At 38.0% G+C, this 15,688-nt stretch overlaps 1 protein-coding gene across 3 annotated transcripts in view; it reads left to right on the top strand.

Annotated features, from left to right (window-relative positions):
• Nucleotides 1-15,688, top strand: part of JAG2 (jagged canonical Notch ligand 2) — a 94,541-nt gene that overhangs the window by 45,672 nt on the left and 33,181 nt on the right. For all 3 annotated transcript variants that reach the window (XM_008168216.4, XM_065593747.1, XM_065593748.1), the window contains 2 exons: nt 2,045-2,299; nt 3,577-3,637. In XM_008168216.4, coding sequence (XP_008166438.4) covers nt 2,045-2,299; nt 3,577-3,637 — 316 coding nt within the window. The remainder of the gene's footprint in view (nt 1-2,044; nt 2,300-3,576; nt 3,638-15,688) is intronic.

Here is a 15,688-nt window from a genome sequence, read left to right as displayed (position 1 = left end):
AAAAATATTTACTGGGCTGGAGGAAGTGAGCGTAACTAGCCCCAAATCCTACTGAAACTTGAGCGCCTTGTCATGCTTGAACTAAACTTGCATAATTCTTACATCTGAATTCTTTAATTTTTGAAGGGAAGATGTAGATGTCATACACTAATGACAGAGGAAATGCTATTACATTGTTTGTTTTTTGGGAGGGGGCAGGACTTCTACTTCCAGAGACTATACTTCTATAGTCTTCTTCTAATCTTTGAATGACTTTTATTTGAAAAATGTTCACTCTAGTCCCACTGAAGTCCTCTAGTCTTTACCAAAGAGGTATAACTATGGCAACAGACATACAAGAGGCCCCATACTGTCACAGTGTGCTTAGCCATGATAAGGGCAACAGGGTCACAGGTCTCATGTTCATCTTCTAAGACTGCCAGCAAGACTGTTATGCTAATTATGATTGTCTATTAGTAATGGGATAGACAACACAAACCTACTTTGCATAGGGTGCTGAAACCATGTAGTAGTAACAGTGTCATTCACTACCAGCTAGGGTGACCAGACAGCAAGTGTGAAAAATCGGGATGGGGATGGGGTGGGGGGTAATAGAATCCTATGTAAGACAAAGACCCAACAATCGGGACTGTCCCTATATAATTGGGACATCTGGTCACCCTACTACCAGCCTGGGCTGGGCTAGATGTGAGCCATAGACCTGGAGATATGGGATTTGATCTTTCCACGTGGAAACTGTCTACTCATCGTAGCTTTCCTTTTGTGCTTTATTTTTATTTATTTGAAACATTTGGTGTTCAAAGAAAACAAATGCTAAAGTATCTTTATTTAGCACATTTTGTTATGTATGAAGTCAGTACATTCATGACCACTTCAGGGGTTGTTATAACCTCTTCACGGGAGTAAAAGTAGTATGTGCAATTTTAGATGACTTTTTTTCTAGATTAACTTCAGTAAGTGATAATACCATGTGATTAACCTTTCATTTTAGGATTTTATATACATAACATCTGGAGTAGGGGAAGTAATGCTTATTATAGTTTCTAAACACTGAATGCTAGCTAAAGATCTCTTCTGGCGAACACATACATTAATTTTTTTTTGTATTGCTTATGAAAACTTTCCAATGCTGGCGATCATTAAGTCTTCTAACTATATAATATGTATAATGGTAGCAGTTCCTTAAATCTGTGTCCTATAACCCTCTTGTCGGGTGAGACTACTTAAGGCATGAAGTCCACTCAGTCCTTTAATTCACTGTGATTGCCACCTGCCATGCTTTATTTATTTTATTTTATTTTTATTTATTTATTTTAGACTCTTTTTTTCCTAGAGAAGAATATGAAAGTTACACAATGGTGAAATGCTATTCATTTAATTGTACTGGAAAAAATGAACAAGTGATAAAGTAATCATGAATATTCCATATATTACCTTGAGTTTACTCTCTCTAATTCTAGATGTCTTGCTTCCAAATAACACATGCAGTCTCACTTTGGCACTTTTTAAGTCATGGATTTCAAATTTTGGAGGGAGGTTCCATGAGGTGGATGAGCCTTTTACATACATAAAACAGGATTTATTGAGGGATACAATTGTATGCGCCTATTTAGAGCAACCTAGCTGAACATACTATGGGCTTTTTTGTTTTTTTTTAATAACTCGTATCCGAGAACCCATATTCCAACAATTTATTTACTGGATTTATGCAGATTTTGCAATTTAAGAATAAAGAACAGAGCCTCCTATGAAGCTAAACTTGTTGATTTGACATTGTGTGGGTATGGTGTATTTGGAAGCATTGACAAAAAGCCATTTCCTATTGATTATATTCTATTTCTTAAAGTCCTATAACTTTGCGAGGCAGAGAAATAAATTTGGGGTTAGTAGCCCTTTAGCAACTTAAGTGTTTTTTGTTTGTGTTTTTGTTTTTTTTTGTGTGCTGAAGGTCTTTCTAACAAATTAATACAGGAAAAAAAGTAATTTTGCATAGTGTGCATCCGGCTTGCAATATATTAGGGTTTTTGTTTTCTCTTTATAAAAGATGAAGAGCTGTTAATAGAGAGAGTGTCGTATGCTGGTATGATCAACCCTGAGGATCGGTGGAAGACACTACCATTTAAGGGGCATGTAGCTCATTTTGAAGTGCAAATAAGAGTGAAATGTGATGAGAATTACTACAGCACGCGGTGCAATAAATTTTGCGGACCTCGTAATGACTTTGTTGGTCACTACACGTGTGACCAATATGGAAACAAAGCCTGCATGGAAGGTTGGATGGGAGACGAATGTAAACAAGGTAATACTTTGTTTACTATTTTACATAATTGTTGTTGAAACAAGAAGACCTATTGAGGTTGAATCTTTTTTAGCATGCTGCGCCAACTATACTGCCATGTGCACTAGCACAATACAAATAGATTTGCTTTGTTGTTAGAGCTGGGCAAATAATGGGTTTTTCAGTTTGCTGGCAATTCCAAAAAAATCATTTAGAATTGAACCATAAGCTAACTTGATCATTCTCTTTTCCTGGCCCAATGCCTATTCACTATCCCTATGAATGACTATGAATTGCCACTATGAATGCAAGCACTATTTTGTTGCTGGACGCTTCTTTTGCTTTTAAAAAACAACAAAATAAAAAAACCCGACTTGCTCTAGTAAGAGTGAAGTGAGACTCTTGGGCAGAATCTGATAAAGGGATCCAGTTGCTGTAGAGAGGACTTGTCTGACTGCCTATCAAATCAGGTCTTTAAACCAGTGAATTAAATGCCCTTTTAACTTAAACTGAAGGTACTGGTTAACTTTGTTCAAGGAGCTAACTTTTTAAGAAAAAATGATACATTATAGCTTAATAACAGATTTCTAAACTGAAGATAGCTTTAATAACATTTTACAGTACCAGATTCAGTAATACTATGTACGTTTTTTCCAGTCCTGGAAAAATGTCCTTGTAACTCTTGAAAATGAGGATAAAGCTGTTTAAAGTTTAATGTATACAAAGCTGTTAATGTTCAAGTGCAGTCCTTCTTAAATATACCTGGAATGTTCAATTTAGTCCCACAGCATTTTTCCTCCTATCTTTCAGTGAGTAACTAGCACTAAAATTGTTTGTTTTTTCACTTATGACAGAATTAAAGTGATGAGAGAACACCAGTTTATAGCTATTTTAGCCAATATTGTATAATTTTTGAAGGTGTACTGGTCTTTAGTTCTACTTTTCTTATTTTAAAAGGTTGAGTAACTTAAAATGTCTGAACCCATGTAACAAATCAAATTAATTGGTATAACATTAAAACTGTAATCCATGTTTTGTAGATCCATGCTAAACAAGAGTCTACCTCAGTTGGTTTTATAAAAACAGCTAGCTTGAAGAGCTAGATTTGTTTTGGTTTTTTTTTAATAGTTGTGCTGTTGATGTCTGGAAGAATTAATTGAAAGGAAAAGGATGAGCAATGAATAAGCTACTCCATTATGAAATTGCTTTAATTGCTGGACTAGGAGCTAATGTTTCTGTATTAACTGAAGTCTTACTGCCCATACTAACTGAAGTCTAAACCTTTTTTCTATTCACAGCTGTATGTAAACAAGGATGTAATTTACTCCATGGGGGTTGCAGTGTACCTGGGGAATGCAAGTAAGTATATGTACTTGGCTATTTTAGTGTGAAGGAAGAACACTGGCTTTCCAGGACTTTGCTTTTAAGAGTGATTTTAGCAATTAGGCAGTGTACATAAAATAAAAATTGGCTGGATGGGTATAGATATGGATTATATTCAGTCTATGCAATATTAAGTTGCATTTATTTCAGACTTTTAGTTTCACAGAACTTGTTACTTTCAGAGGTTGTCTGCTTCTGTGTTTGTGACTGAAGGGATTTGCCAAAAACACAGTTGGGATTAGATGAGGCACTTCAAACAAGAACCAGCACTGTGTTCTATTTAAAGATCACCTGCAATAGCAGAAAATTTATTAGCCTGCTCTAACTTTGAATATTTCTAGGTCTCCCATAGGTCTCATCCAGGTCTTCTGGAAAAACAGAGACAGTCTTTCACTTCAATTGGTTTTTATTTATTTATGTTTTAAAGAATGGGTTGTATGGGTAGATGGTATTTTCCCAACTCCAGCACAAAAGGTACATTCTGGATCAGTGCCAAACTCAACCCTTTTCTTGAGGTCCTATTTTTCAATTGAGATAACACTAAATAAAACACCGCCTATGCATTCTACTCCCAGCCAGGCCTGTTCTTAGGGTTTCTTGCAGGTATGTCCCAGACTCTATTTCCCTCTGGGTTGAACCACGTAACTCTACTCTGAAAATAAAAGGAAGGTGAACAGGTAGTGCCTGCCACAGTGGACATGAACTGGTTATCACTTCCATGCAGGAGTTCTAACATCTGTTAACAGGGTCGGTCAAGAGAACCAGTGCTACCTTATTGCAGCTGGCTTTGTAAATCTACTTGTCCCAACTCTTCAAAACTTGCCGCTTGTACAAGTACTCAAAAGTGTTTGTGGCCAAAGCATAAGCATCAGTCTATTCTCCTGTAATTATGTACTACTTGCCAGCTTATCAAAACACTGAGTTCTCTGTTAATTAGACACATTCTTTATTTGTTAAGAAAATATCTTGCAGCTCTCAACATGAAAGTCTTGGCTGACTGAGGTTAGTTCCTGTTTTGTGGAATACAAAGAAAAAAAAGCTTGGGAGGGGAGTTATATAACCTACTAAACTTGCCCCTCCCTCCCCCAAATTTTTTCTTTTCTTTTTCTCCCTTATGACTGGAGAGGTGTTAACAGGCCGCTTACCTTGAAGGGTTCCTTGAAATATATTTTAACTACCTATGCTAAAGAATCTGTTCCACTTTGTATTTAGCTGTGATGCTCTGAGTTCTTTTCCCAGACCTGAAGAAGAGCTCTGTATAAATTCGAAAGTGTCTGTCTCCATCAGAAGTTGGTTCAATAAAAGATATTACCTCACCTATCTTGTATCCCTAATATCCTGGGATCAACACCGCTACAACAACGCTCCATACAATGTTATAAAATGCATTTATGACTTCACTGCCACCAGTTCAGACTATGACTTTGACTTGGGAAAATGACCATCAGCTTATATTGGGACTGTTCCCCAATGTGAAAACTCTTGAGGGAGAAAACTGAGCAAGTACTTTCCTGAATTTTGGTTCAGGTGGGTGGGGCATCTTCAGAGCCTTATTGATGTCCAGGTAGTGGTGGGATGTGAGAAAGCATCTAAGGAAATACCAATTGAGATGAAAAGACAATACAAACCTAGGCTAGGTCTCCCATATAGCTTCTCTATGCTGATGGGAGAGAGCTCTCCCATTGGCATAACTACCTCCCCCTCAACAAGCGGCGGTCGCTGTGTCGGCAGAGCATTGTCCACACTGGCGCTTTTGTCGGTGAAACTTATGTTGGTCAGCAGTGTATCTCCTCCCCCCGCCCCCCTCCTCACCAACAAAAGTTTTACCAAAAAAAGTGCTAGTGCAGACATACCTTGCTTTGCCTAAGGCTAATACCTTTTTTTTTTTTTTTTTACAAGGAGAGAGAGAAAAGCTAGACAGATAACCATGTAGGAGAGGTAGTGTCAGTACCCTCATCTTGCTGAAACAAATAAAGGCTAACAGGAATGTGTTCTAGCAGAAGAGAGTGAAAGAAAATACCTTTGAAAGATTCAAAGGGGGAGAACACTTAGGACCCTAAAGATTAGGTTGAGGCTCCCGAGAGACCAGATGCTTTTGAAGGGGGATTTTTGAAGGGGTAGCTTTAAAACTAAAGGAGGGAATCCTGTTACATATCCCCTTGGTTTCTAAAGAACATGAAGAGCTGTTTCCTTAATATTTGATATCTGTATGGCTCTTCTAAGGTACCCCAGTTGAGTTAAATTTCAGAAAAGTAGAATCCCAGTTTCTTTTAGGGGCCCTGACTATAGGCTCTTCCCATTATTCTGGTCGGTCTAGTTAGTCACTCCTATATATTCAGGAAGTTTAAACAGCAGCCTCTTTTGCTGGAAGAGAAGATAGCAGAAGACAGTTTAGGTGTAAAAATACTACAGTTGGATTGTATTCCCCCTGCCAGATTCTTGACAGATGTGAAAATACACCTAAGGTCTCAACAGAAAGTGGCAAACACTACCAATTTGGTTGTCTTAATGTACCCTCTACCCACATGCACCTCATTTGAAAGCTGCTTATGTCTACTATAAGATGCAGTATGATGTGGAGTTATCAAGTGGTGCCGTTTCCATAGAAATGGAGATAAACAATGACACCATCAACACATGCAAGTATTTCAGTGGTCACTTTCATTTGTTTCTTAGTTTAATGACTCTGTATTATTTCAAGACACGAAATTGGATTTCTTTGACCTCAGAGCATCACAATAATAAACTAAAGAGTAAAACAAAATCTAATAATAAACTTGAACAGGTATCCTGGAAATGTAATAACATTGGTGACATTTCTAGTCACCATCATTATTGTCATTTTGTTTATCGTTATGATCTCTGCTGAGTTACCAAGTCTTTATTGCTTGGCACGCACATATTTCTGTGCAGGAAATATTGTTCTGACTACAGACACAGTTGATCATGCAGCAATTCCCTACTGGTACAGGCTCAAATAAGGTCTTGTAGAAACTCCGATTCTATTGGGCCCTTGAATACCTGAAGTCGTTCATCACCCACACTTTTCCATCTATGTTGCAATGATTTATCTATGTGTGAAGATATCCCAGTCTTTGCCAAGATGCTCTTTTGATATAGTCTTCAAAACTGTCCTCACATGGTGAGTGTTTGGCCAGTGACTTGTCCTTGTTGATGGCTAGATTGAGGCGCAAACAATTCAGATTTCTGTGGGTCTCCTTTCCTTCCCTGCTCTAGTCATCTACCAACTTCCTTGCTGCACAAATTGCAGCTTATCCATCACCCTCTCCCAGTTTGGCAAGATCTCTGAAGCAGTGGGCTCTTTGTCATCCCTATTTGATATTGGTGGGGAAAAAAATTCTGTAATGTTGTCAAAACAGTCACATCCTGTTAATACTTGTACAGCAGGAAGCATGTTACAGAAGTCAAGAGTGAGTGCTGCACAAGTTGCGTGCACAGATGTGAAGTGATGCATGTCCATTGTGCTGGTAATGGCACCTATTTCAATCCATGTTATGTATGTGTTCCATTTTTGGAAAGTAGTGAACAGCAAGGACCAAAACATGTGCATCACATGACCTAATTACCATGGTTCCTTTGGTATCGGGAGACCATACTTGCACATAAAGTATGCAGAAGCATCCTTCTGACCACTTCCTGTTGAGTACCTTCTTGGGCTTCTTCAGCACCTCTACTGATGATGGACTTTGCTGCTTTACAATTGGAAAAACCTCCAGCTACAAGGAGTATTTGTGTTCAGTGTGCTCCTACATTATCATGTGCATTTAAACCATATATTCATGAAGGAATTTTACAAGTGACTGCTTGTTGAATGCCATGTTTAGGAACTCTTTCCATGGAGGCACAGGGCGTCCACCAATCACCTGGTATCTTTTGTAGCATCTTTAGATCCTGTCTGGTGTGGTCTTTCCGCAGTTTTCGGTTACTTTGTCATATCTGTCAAAGACTTCAGTTACAGAATTAGCTTTGTCAAAATCTTCCAGGACCTGCCTCAAGTACTCAGCAGCCAGTTAATCAAATGTGTGGAATTTCTCTGGCCATCATTTGTATAATAGCCATGGCATCTCTGATGTACACCATGGTTTCTTTGTTGCATACTCCTAGCTCATGGATTCTTCCAGCTAATGCCCTAATTGAGTGTCTGGTATTCTTGTTGGTTCATCAGCATGGAAGAGGTACATAGGCACAGGTCCTATTGGGTGACTTAGAACAGTTGCTATTGAAACATAATCTCTGCATCTTGCTAAGGACAGGGCTCTGTGGAAGACCATTTTTGGACTGATAGCTACTGTGATTGTCCCTGTCTTGCCAGACTTGTATTTGGTGGTTTTGGCCACGGCAGCAAATGTAGTGATGCCAGGTTTCTTAACTGTCTGAAGAAGCTACATGTCCCATCAGAATCCGCTGTTCCTCTCTCAAATCTCTCCATTTGTTCTTCACCAACATCTGCTATTTTAGTAGAGACTCTTGTATGTCTGATGTCACATGCAGTCCATTAGATATGTTGATAAGCACCTTTTGGCTGTGACTCCGTGTCAAATGGGTTTGTCATATTGTGGATGACATGGTTGGGAAGAGGTAGAACATTCTTTTCATCCCCTCTTCAGTGCAGAGTCAAGGACTTTTTTGTAGATGTATGTTTGCTGCTACTTGTTTGGCCATTTCTTTCATAGGTTTTGCATATTCATAATATAAAGCTGTGTACATTCATCTCTAACACTGTAGCTGACCCATACATAAGCATAACTGAATTAAAAAGCTAGTTCCTAGACTATTTCAAAGACTAGTACTGAATGCAGAGCCAGCTACAAACTAAAACCTTCTTCCAGGCAGACTACATGTTACAATGTATGTACAAAAGCTTACAAATGGAGAAGCATTACATTAGGAATTCACATACATTTATCTTCCCACTATGCAGTACAAACTATGGGCATGCAATCTATTGCTACTGGTGCACAATCTTCAGCGTAAGCTTGATCTAGTCAGCAAATTTCAATTGGAATACAGATGCCCCCCCGATTTACGCAATCGTTCCATTCCAGAAAGCCTTGCGTAACTCAAATTTTGCGTAACTCGGAAACGTATACCGGTACGTTGCAGAAATTTTTGTGTAACTCGAAAATCCTATTTCTGGCTTACGGAACTTTTTCCGTAAGTGCGAATTTGTGTAAGTCGGCTCTTGCGTAACCCTGGGAGCGTCTGTATAAAAAATGTTTTCCTTGTAAAATACTTTGCTAATTAAGAATATGCCATGTGAAACATTTCATGTTAGTATATTGTAAAATGTAGATGTTTGCCTTTTTTCTGTATGTTAAACTGCTTCATCACTTCTGGGGGAAAATCTTGCCAGTGCAAAACCAAAAAAAAATTGTAATACATCATAGTTTTGGCCAATAAACAGCACCTTAAGGTGTTTGGAATTAACTTAAATAGCAAAAACTGTAGTCATAATTATGTTGCAGTATTTCTAGAACTTCAAAAAATGACCTTTTCTCATTTTGGATACCATTGTTTCACCTCGCCTACAGTTTTACAGCACCACTTGACAGCTCTTCTTCTGAACATACCATTGGAAAGCTTATTTTATGTATATGATAGAGGGGGGTGACGGTGTAGGGAGGGTTCATTAAATTCCAAAGATCTGGCCCTCTTTGGAGACTTGCCTCAGACCTACAACTGATGGCACCAATCCATGAAATTGGTTAGCAAGTAGAGAGACTGTTAAAATCAGCGAAGGTATCAAAGATTAGTAGTAGGTCGATACTACAGTTTTTATACCCTGTTTATTTTATTAAAAAAAAAAAAAAAAAAAAACAGTTGCCCTTGATCTGCATGTCCATCAGAGATATTGGACTGATCTATAGAAGTTAATACAATGACACTAAATCTCCCATTAATGCAACAAGTCTTGAAATATGTTTCTATAAATGATTTGTTACTGATTGGACAAGCCAACCTCACAGTTGGTATTTAGTGTACCTCATTCTTGCATGCCATGGTAGAAATCGGTGTATGTTAGAAAAGAACACTTTGACTAGATGGTAGAAAATTTCTATAAAAAAGTGGAGTGAATTTTAAACAAGGCTTGCAGGCGTGACCTTTTGTTGTTTACAGCCTTGCAAGGAAGACTGTTTGTTTAGATGTACTTGGGATAATTGTGTTTGGAGCTATTGAATTATAATCTAAATTCCTTCTTCGGATTTTTGGACTATTGCCACCCTCATTTAACAGGTAAAAACAATGACTGCTTTCTAATTCTAAAGGGAAATGAAAAATGGGAGGAAGGCGAATGGGTGTGAGAGGCGTGGAAGTCTGCTGGTGCCAGTAGTCTGGCTCATAAACTGATTTGCCTTATTCTCAAACTTCACAATTATTTTTATATACAGAAAAATTGCAAACTGTTTTTCATCTCTGATTTAGTGTGAGGATTCTAATTACAGCTTTTTACTGAAGTCGTTTTTTTGCTTTTTTACTCTTGATATCAAGTAATTCAAAGTGATTCCTTGGACTAAGTGCTTCTGTAGAGGCAGACATTAGAACTGTAGCAGTCTGATGTAGCCATTCAGCTGGTAAATAACTAAATTCTCAGTTATGCCTTTGGCAGCAGCAGGACTGTCATCCTTATCTGCTGGAAAGCTTTCTTGCCTCTGATTTTTTTTTTTCTTAAGTCCTTTTGTTGGTGTTGCTTGAGCTATTTATCAATGTATCTTTTTGTCTGGTTAGCAAGGTAGGGAGGAAAACAAAAATACAGGTCTTCATTTTAACTTGTTTTGGGAACCCCTATAGCAAGCCCCTGTAAAAAGTTATCTTGAGAACTAATGGTCTGATGTGTCTTGTGGTTGGGGGGTGAGGAAGAGGATTTTTCAGATTTTTATTTTCTTCTTCTCTTGAGAAAGTGGTTATTATGCTGGCACCTCATTCTAGAATAAGTATCAACATGGAGTTGAGCAATTTTAAAATGTTTTATAGGGTATAACATATATGCAGGAATTCTACTTGGTAAGGAATGTGCTGTGCTTCAGAAATGGTTTTCCTCATGTGGGGGTGATTTTACTGCAGAGTCAGTTCAGAAGAAACAACAGTGAAAAGCTTGCTCAGATGACAGGCAAAATGACATTGATATCAAACCAATTGCTTCTTGTATAGACAGGAATCCGCTGCTAAAAACTGATAAAATAGCTAGATTTGGGACCGCTAATCTGTCTTAAAAACTGGGTTTTTCTTAAATTGCAGATTAAGTGGTCTTGTTGATCAGTGACTTCACAGTACCTTGAACTGATTCACATCACAGACCATTGCTTAAAAGTTCAGGTGGTGGGGGGGCAATTTGTTTTCTGGTCTGTGTGGGTGTGTTGTGTTTTTACAGTTTGGACAACAGCAGATCTTAAATACTAGATTGTATTGTTTGTGCTACACAGCAACGGGTTAATTTTGATGTAACAGTTAGTTATTTGTTGAGGTAACCTTTTTCAGAGTAACTGGGCCCTGCACACCACAGTGATCCTGGATGGCCATAGATATGGGGGAACCTAAAGGCTAGTTCTTCGAGATAGGTTATCTGAGTCTTTTGGTACCATTTTCAACAAGTTGTCAGTACACTTAATAATTTAATCTCTCATTTTCCTCATGATCCACTTTGGCACGTGTTTGGAGAAGTTCCAGGTATCTCTAGTATCCGAGCTACATTGTTCCCATCTTGCCAGAATGGTAGTGCTGTGTATAAAGTTTGTGTACTTTCCTTTTGTTTATTTTAAGCTTTTACAGAGAACCTTGCTTCAAAAACAATTTAAAGGGGCCAAATCTCCGTATTCAATATGTTGTTAAAGTGAAACTTAATCAGCATAGAACTATGGTAGGTGTATATCATGCATCTGTTTAAAAAAATAATAATTTCTAAAAGATAAAGAAAAATGTGTCCTATAGAGGATGTTTAGACTGAGTCAAATGGACTGGAATGAGATTTTGGCCAGCATTGTTTATTGGGGTGGTGTCAGTGCCCCAGCTACACTTGCTTCCCCTATCCGAGGGATAAAGAGCAGATGGGCCCAATCATTCCTCATTTCCTTCTTACTGCCTGTGATTATAAGAGGGAACCCTTGGCAGTGTCCACTGCTTTTTGCACACTATGTAATTTAGGTCCTCTCTTTGTGTGTATGTGTGTCGGTATAATTAGTACTAGTGTAAATAGTAGAGTTGTAGTTAGTGTAGTTTTAGGATTAGTTGTTTAAAGGCTGTTGGCTAATACAAATACAACAGTAATAATAAAAAAAAGTGTTAGGGCCTTCCCTCAAACCGGGGTTTAGAACCTATGACTGAAGCAAAGTCTCCAGGCTTCAAAACTTTCCTCTTTTAATGTGGTTACCCTGCTGCATGCCTGGCGCTCAAGGTGCCTTTTCTGTTTTGGGGTAGAGGACCTATTCTTGAGAATTAATTATTATTAATTATTATTTTATAGAAGTGTTCAGTTTGGCATTCTTTCTGGAAAAGAACTCAGAAGGCAAGGGAGGCCCAATTTAAGCTCCCCCCCCCTTGGATCAGTCAATGAGTGCCCCCCAGATCTGGAGGGGAAAAGCCTCTAACAGACCTTAGCAGACATCACTGAGCACTCCTCATTGAGCTAGTACAATAACAGGTCTTAAAATGTGGATCCCCAATTCAGTGTCCGCTTCTAGTAACTAGAGCACATTGTCTCCTAATATATAACAATTTAACTCTTAAATTAAGCAGACTCTTTATACCTATTTTAAGTAAATAACTATACATGACTATTGTTTTGGCTTGTGCAACACCATCCTGTGTACGTCATCAGAAAATTTAGTGGATTTTTTTCCCACCCACTGAATGATGCATTTTGCTTCTGTCATTAGCATCACTGAATTGGCTTTGTTTTCCTGCCATGAATGTTTTGGCTAAAATTTCTAATTGAAGTCTAAGTGCGGGAGGAGTTCTATTATTTGTCAGGAAGGTTCTGTAGGGGAAAAAATACACATGTGAGTAACAGGACACAGTTGTGATGTTTGCTTCTGCCTTGCAGGATGTAGGATTTTTATTTTTGGCTGAAGTGTTTCAGCTCAGCCTTTGGAAGCGTCATAAGTTCCTTCCGCTTCCTTGAACTGCTTTAACCAAAAGAGTGGTAGGAGCCTAATGTTCCCCAGCCAGCCAGGATACATGGTGGTGGGATATTGAAGTATAACTGTAGTGGAGAAGTACCTGTTAGTGCAGATATAAGGAAAGAATCCAGCATATTGTATTGAGGCGTTTTATCAGTCTATAGAAGTGTGGTCTGCAAATTGGCATAAATCTGTGCCCCCAAAAAAGTGTGTGTGTGGTGGTGGTTGTTATTTAAGCCATTCAATTCCATGTTACTCTTTCCTAAAGAGAGACTAATAAAGCAAAGTGGTGGGACTCAAGATCACTAGATTCAGCCCACTTGTGGTTAATTTCTTTTAGAGACAATTAGCCTTTAAAGTGGGCCTTAGCTCTGAGTGTAAATACCTTTTTTCCTCATCTTCGTTTTGAACATTGATAATAGAGATTTGTTACCACCAGGACTTGACATATTTAGCCAGAACATGAAGCCTACTAGCCAAAAGTAGATGCAAAAAATTAATTGGACTCCCCAAGGGAGGTCCATATGCAATTCCAAGCCCAGCTGCTTTCAGTTGTTGAGATTCTTGTCAAGGTGCTATCCCTGGATCCTATGCATGGAGTCTGACTCATGTGACAGTCTGACATATGAAACACTCCCCTGGCTTCTGCAAGGGAGGAGCTCTCAAAATTAAGATGTCCCTCTTTGTAAGTCAGTTTCACTGCTCTGGCCACCCAGACCTGAAGAAGAGTTCTGTGTAACTTGAAAGCATGTGTCTCTTGCCAACAGAAGTTGGTCCAATCAATAAATAAATAAAATAAGTGTGTGTGTATGTATGTGTGTGTAATTTATTTATATATATATATATATATATATATAAGTATAACTGTAGTGGAGTATATAAATATATATTATTTATATATAAAACCTCTCACACTTTTTTTCTCTCTGGTCAAATGTTAATTTTGTTCAACAGTAACGTATGTTACGAGTTTTGTCAAGTGAAACTTAAGCTCAGCTACTTCTCTTACTGGGAAAGATCTGTGCAGCTAAATCCTAACTTCCTGCTAGGTGAGAAACTGATAATTTAACTAATTCCAGAGTACAATAGGCTGTTCTATAGCCTCAAAGTCATTGGCCTATTTTAAACACCGGTAGGAATAACCTGATTGGTAGGTGGATAAGAGGGGGATAAGATCCAAGTGACTTCAGTGAGTCTACTTTGCAAACACTTGTGGTATTATTTCTGAGTGTTGAACTAGATCCGTTTTTCCCCTCAAAAGCTAAAGTGGAACAAGTTGAAAGTGAAAATAAAGTAAATTACATGTAATAAATGGCAAAGACTTACGTGAAACAGCCAAGTGAACAGGATCATGCATTGGCAGCTTTATAATTCAATGTGCTCAACCTAGAATCTGGTTTTGAAAACTAGGGGCCCAATAATACAAGATGCAAGCACCATCAGAGAGGTGCCAAGAACCCTTAACCCCTACTAAGGTCAATAGACTGAGCACATCTTGGCACTTTGCCAGATCAGACCCTTCAACTGCATGATGGTTACTAAATGTCTTGTTTTGGTAAATACTGCTCTTCCACAAATGATGATTTGAAAAAATTGGGTCTTAACTTTGTATAGTCTTCACACTTTTAAAACTAATCTTTGTAGTAGAATATTAAAACTCCAATTAAAGAAACATATCTCAGCCACATTGTCACCTGTTACTGCCTTTCAATGCTTTTTGCTGTTTCTGAATACAATTTGGGGCTGCAGTGTGTACCAGATGCTATCCTTTTATTATTTATTTATTTATTTTATTGATTGACTCTTGTGGGATATCTTGACCTTGTGTCAGCTGTTTCACAGAGCCTTAATGCACTCAGACTTGGCATTTCTACAAATGTATTGGCTGTAACATCCTCATTTACCTATTTCATGCCACGCTTACTAGTAATGTGGTGGTTAGGGGTTGGACTAGATAACCTCCTGAGGTCTCTTCCAACCCTGATAGTCTATTATTCTAATCTGAACAAATATTTTATACAAACTTAAATATATTGATGATACAATTCTTGCTGATATATCTTAAAATAACTGAGTGTGTGGTAATCTACAGCACAATTGTTTCCTTTGGTTGCCTTTATTTAGTTTGTGAAATTTGATGTCCCTACACGTTTTGCTAATATTTTCTTCTTTAAAGTAGCCTATTTCAGCCTTAATCTAAACTGTAGGTTTCCATTGTTACCAATCCCTCTGTAGTCTAAAGAAAATGCAGCCCTTTTCATTTGCTTTTGAAAGCAGCTAAGCTAGGTTTGTAGAACTGTTCATTATTTTTATGGGCTTTTTAATTAAAATTACTGAAGATCATTCCGATATGTGCCTGTTGCACTCCCTGTTGCACTCCAGATCTTAAACCTGATGTAGCGGACCTGTCTGATCTGAGACTTGATGCGTATGCTTCAACCTTCCCTCAGGAAATCACTAAACTAGAACAATCTATTTATGGTAACTTCCTTTGTACTGTTAGTAACCCAGAAATTTAGATTAAGCTATCTGATTTGCTTTTGCATAGCCATGGTCATAAAGTTAGTGCTAGTAAAATTGGCAGAAAAGGGAAGGGAGAAAGGGACAAGAAATTAACCCCAATCAAGAATCTTGGATTTTCTGAACCTAGGTTGTTGTACAGGGTGAATTCCACTTTAAATAGGAAAAGTGGCTTACAATATTCATAATCGGGTTCAAAATTAATCCTAGGATTATGGAAACTTCAAGTATGCTTTTCCATTCATAATGGCAGAAATTTAATCTAGTCCACTGTTGGCTGCATAAACAGCTTCTCTTTCGGCTTTATTTACTGGGGTGAAATAAATTAATTCTGTTTTTCCTAAATATAACTCCACTCTCCTCTAAATCTTTG

The sequence above is a fragment of the Chrysemys picta genome, chromosome 4, assembly GCF_011386835.1.
Source record: "Chrysemys picta bellii isolate R12L10 chromosome 4, ASM1138683v2, whole genome shotgun sequence".
Lineage (NCBI taxonomy): Eukaryota > Metazoa > Chordata > Testudines > Emydidae > Chrysemys > Chrysemys picta.
The sequence above is the reverse complement of the archived record's forward strand: the minus strand, read 5'-3'. Positions and strand labels throughout refer to the sequence as shown.